A 4,156-nucleotide genomic window follows, 5' to 3' on the forward strand; every position below is an offset into this window, starting at 1 on the left:
AAACTGTTGTGAGAAGCTTGTGGAAGGAAACCCAAAGCGTGTGAGTCGAATCATTCAGTTTAAAGGCAATTCTACCAAATACGAAGCAAATATATGAAAACTTTTGAGTAATAAAAAAAAATCAAGAAAACTATCTCACACATTATTTTGGCATTTAGCAAATAGAAATTATTTTGGGAATCCGAACGGGCCTAAAACTGAAAAGGTTTTGTATGATTTCATATCAGACAGTAAGATGGTTTCAACTGTACATACAAGAACTGGTTGTACCGAATCTGTCTCCACCACTATTTGCATATGTCCCCAGGTTGTAAGTGTCCCTTCTCTGCCCGTTTAACTGTAGCCTGTTGTTCAAAAGGAGGTGAACGGTGAAGAACAGATGGTCCAACACTGGATTGAAAAGGTTTCCAGTCTACTGTAAAACAGGAGGAAACCATTAACCCTTAAAGGCCCACACTAAGAAAAAAAAACACATTTTTATGTACCTATTATAACAATAACAGCATAGTTTATAGTTTTTTTTTATATATAAGTTGTTGTGATGGAGTTATTCAGGTTGAGTTACATTATTCATTGAGATGTCCTCACTCAAAACACACTCAGAATGTTAAAGGGTTCATTATAATATTCCATGGCCCCCCATGCATCAGAAAGCATCTACATTTACATTTTAAGTAAATGTAGATGCTTATCCAGAGCGACTTACAACATGCTTCCATGTTACCATCGATAAGTTCATCTAAATCTTCTCTAAAGAGGAAGGTCTTGAGCTGCCGTGTGAAGGTGCTCAGTGACTCAGCTGGAAGTTCATTCCACCACCGAGGGGCCAAGACGGAGAAGAGTCTAGATGAGCGTCTTCCTTTTACCTTCAGAGATGGAGGGACCAGGCGAGCAGTACCGGAGTACTGGGAACGTAGCAGAGGGGCGGTGTGGAGAACTTGGGGAGGGCTACTGTAAGCACATTGAAACCAGCCGTCTGTGACCCAGGCGTCACAGATCCAGAAGGGATAACTTCATCTCTGCAGGTATGGATGAAATCGTTGCCCAGCGCTGCTTGACAGTGGATTCGTGTTGGTATTCATGCTTCATGTGATCTGACTGTGATGTTGGGACGCAGGGGACAACTGATCAGCATGAACAGCAGGGGGTAGCAGAGAGCACCACACCACAGTTTATTCTGAGCTGTTCATCATGTCAGCTGATCTACTGCAGGTTCATTCATTCATCGTAACCAGTGTGCCATCCACAAACCAGCACCACGCTGACGCATAACCGCAAATGTTCCAGATTTGCTTAATACGGTTAGTTCAATTGAAATGTACCTATAGTTCTGTATATGGGCATTTTCTCATCTTGAATTGCTGCTGGTTTAACTGGCTTATAATTATTATCAGTATATTTCAAAAGTAAATATATTAATAAATTGTAAACATCAGCGAGGACAATGAAAAGGTTTGGTGTCGGGGTTGTTCTCCGGCCCTCAGACATTCCGTCACGTGATGTAAGGAGCAGCACAGTCTAGACCACTGACACCGCCCTGACCAGACGTCTCCAGTCAAGGGGGCGGAGCCATGGTGACACTTTCATTGTGTTCAAAACAGGGCCGTCCTGTTTAAGGTCTGTTTACATCACAGCATCTGAATGACTGTACGTGTGTGTGTGTGTGTGTGTGTGTGTTTCGGCAGCAAACACACACACACACACACACACACACACAGGGATAACGGGTGATTAAGTCCTCACTCGGGGAGGCGTGTGCAGGTCATGTGACCTCCCACACAAGACTGTCATGTCTCTGTGGAGTAACCGACAGTACAAAGGTGAAAAAAATGTGATGATGGGTGGACCTGACTGTTCTCACCCACAGAGCAAACACACACACACACACAAGTGAGGCACTATGAGGACTCGAACGGCACTGCTGCTTCTGCTTGGCCTCAGCATCCAGACAGGTGAGGGTTCTGCACAGGAGAACCTGGAGAAAAGGGATGTTCCCGTCCCCGCAGAAACTTTGGAACTGCGCACGTGTGTGTGTGAGTGTGTGTGTGTGTGTGTGGACGCTCATGTGAGGTGTTTGTGCTGCAGCTGAAGGGCTGAAGTGCTACGTGTGCAGCGCCTCGACCACCAATGCAGGCTGTACCCAGAACACACAGGACTGCAGCCCCCCGCTGGACACCTGCATGACCACAGTGGACACCATGGGTAAGACCTGCACCTCCACACACCCGGGACCCCAGAAGCTGAGTAGTTCTGTTCATGAATCGCGGTAGAAGTCTGTTGTTGGCGATATTTACCATTAGAACTGGACGGACGAGAATGTTCCAACATCAACAGAAACCACCTGGTTTCATACTGGGGAAATGTTGCGTAGTTCCTGAGATTCCACGAGTTCCATCGCGTGTTCGGAACCGGTTTGTCTCTGATAAAATCTTCTGGTACGTGCGGTTCCAGCCTTTACTTTGCATGAACAAATAAAGATGCATTTATACTCTGCAGGTTTTGGTGTGTGAGACCTCAACTCAGATCTCAGACTGATTATAATTCGTTCGATTCATATACTGAAACGGAAACCCGTGTTGCTATAATAATAAAAACTTTATATGAGCCATAACGTCTGCCCGCCCGGCCCTGTTCATGTCAGACCTGAGACACGTGCCATTCTGTGCCATCCAGTTCAACAGAAAGATAACAGAAGCAAGAGAGCACTAAACTGACGTAAGCGGCTGCCATTTTGTGCACAGAATCCGTAGTTTATGTGCATTTAGTCAACATCAGAAGGTCAATTTGTCCGCACCACGCTTGTAGCCGCCGGTAAAAAGTAATTACATAAACAACATTTCATTAAAGACTCTTTGCAGTCTTTAAAGTCTGTGCACGGACAAGGTGATCTTTCAATATTGAAATTGGCAAAAATCACAAAATGGCATGTGCTGTTTTTGGTGCGAAAAAGTTCTTTATCGTAAAGTAAATGTGGGCCCTGCGGTGAATAAAGACACGAACAAGGAAGACAGTTACAGCGGCCACATCTAACAGCCAGTGAATTGTGGGTAACCCGCAGGGAAGGTGTCGGCCATCGTGAAGCAGTGTGCCAGCAGGGCCACGTGCAGCGGCGCCGCGTCCAGCGCCAAAGTGGACAGCGCAGGGAACGGGAACCGCGTGTCCTGCTGCTCCTCCTACCTGTGCAACTACAACACGGCCTCCGGCGTCCAGCCGCACCGGAGGCTCCTCGGCGCCGTTCTCTGCTGCGTCACGGTGCTGCTGAGCGTCTAAAAAAGCCCGGTTTAACTCCACACTCTACGTGTTTCATGTCATTTATTTCAATGGATTTACTGCTGTGTATTGTTAATAGGGGCAGGGACTTATTATTACTAAACTGATTAAGTTAATAAATGAATATCTAGGATTATTGTTTTTTTTTGCATTTTGAAGTGTATTTTGTTCTGTGCTTTTGTTCTGTTTTATGAATGTGTTGGTGGGTAAACTGAAATAAAAAATGACAATAACAATGCAGCAGGCATTATGTTGTCTATGTTCTGCTGCCAGAGCTGGGTCACCAAAGACCACCGTTACTGACGAGACCTTTTATTAACCAAACGACACACTCCCGGGACCACGTCTCCCCCGCTTTATGGCCCCTAGTGTGAAACGAATGTCACTTCCAGCACATCTGCCTGGAGCCACGTCTCAATTCCAGGGTCAGTCCTTCGGAGGGCGTGGTCTTTTAAAATGGACGAGAATGGGAATCGTGTCCCGTTTACATGCCCAGCTGTGATGTGAGTGAGCATTATGTAACATATTCACATTTCTGTCTCATTACACAGTAATGGATTTTATTCGGAATTTTATTTAATATTGATAATTTATGCAGATTAAAATTTTTCATATCGTAGCAGACATCTTCTAAAAAGTATTCTGTTTTTGAAAGTAACTTTATTGAAAATATTGCAGTAAATATCCAGTCACTTTGCATACTTCGGTCTTAAAAAGTAAAAGTATAATACGTTGTTTGGCCAACATTTGAAGGAACCCCTGAATGGGCAAAACCTTGTTGAGCCATCATGGGCTGGTTCTGAGCTACAGAACTGGTTTTAGTCTGTTTCTACACCTGTGTAGATCCTGTGTAGAGTGGAAGGAGAACAGATTGGGTCTCTTCTGC

At 44.9% G+C, this 4,156-nt stretch overlaps 1 protein-coding gene across 1 annotated transcript; it reads left to right on the plus strand.

The window, feature by feature from the left end:
* The first annotated feature begins 1,824 nt into the window (after positions 1 to 1,824).
* On the plus strand, positions 1,825 to 3,471 carry LOC114791154 (prostate stem cell antigen-like). The gene is made up of 3 exons (XM_028981741.1): positions 1,825 to 1,952; positions 2,086 to 2,202; positions 3,059 to 3,471. Exons 1-3 carry the CDS (start codon positions 1,901 to 1,903, stop codon positions 3,268 to 3,270), a joined length of 381 nt encoding a protein of 126 aa, XP_028837574.1. The 5' UTR covers positions 1,825 to 1,900; the 3' UTR covers positions 3,271 to 3,471.
* The last annotated feature ends 685 nt before the right edge of the window (positions 3,472 to 4,156 follow it).

The sequence above is a fragment of the Denticeps clupeoides genome, chromosome 5 (genome assembly GCF_900700375.1).
Source record: "Denticeps clupeoides chromosome 5, fDenClu1.1, whole genome shotgun sequence".
NCBI lineage: Eukaryota > Metazoa > Chordata > Actinopteri > Clupeiformes > Denticipitidae > Denticeps > Denticeps clupeoides.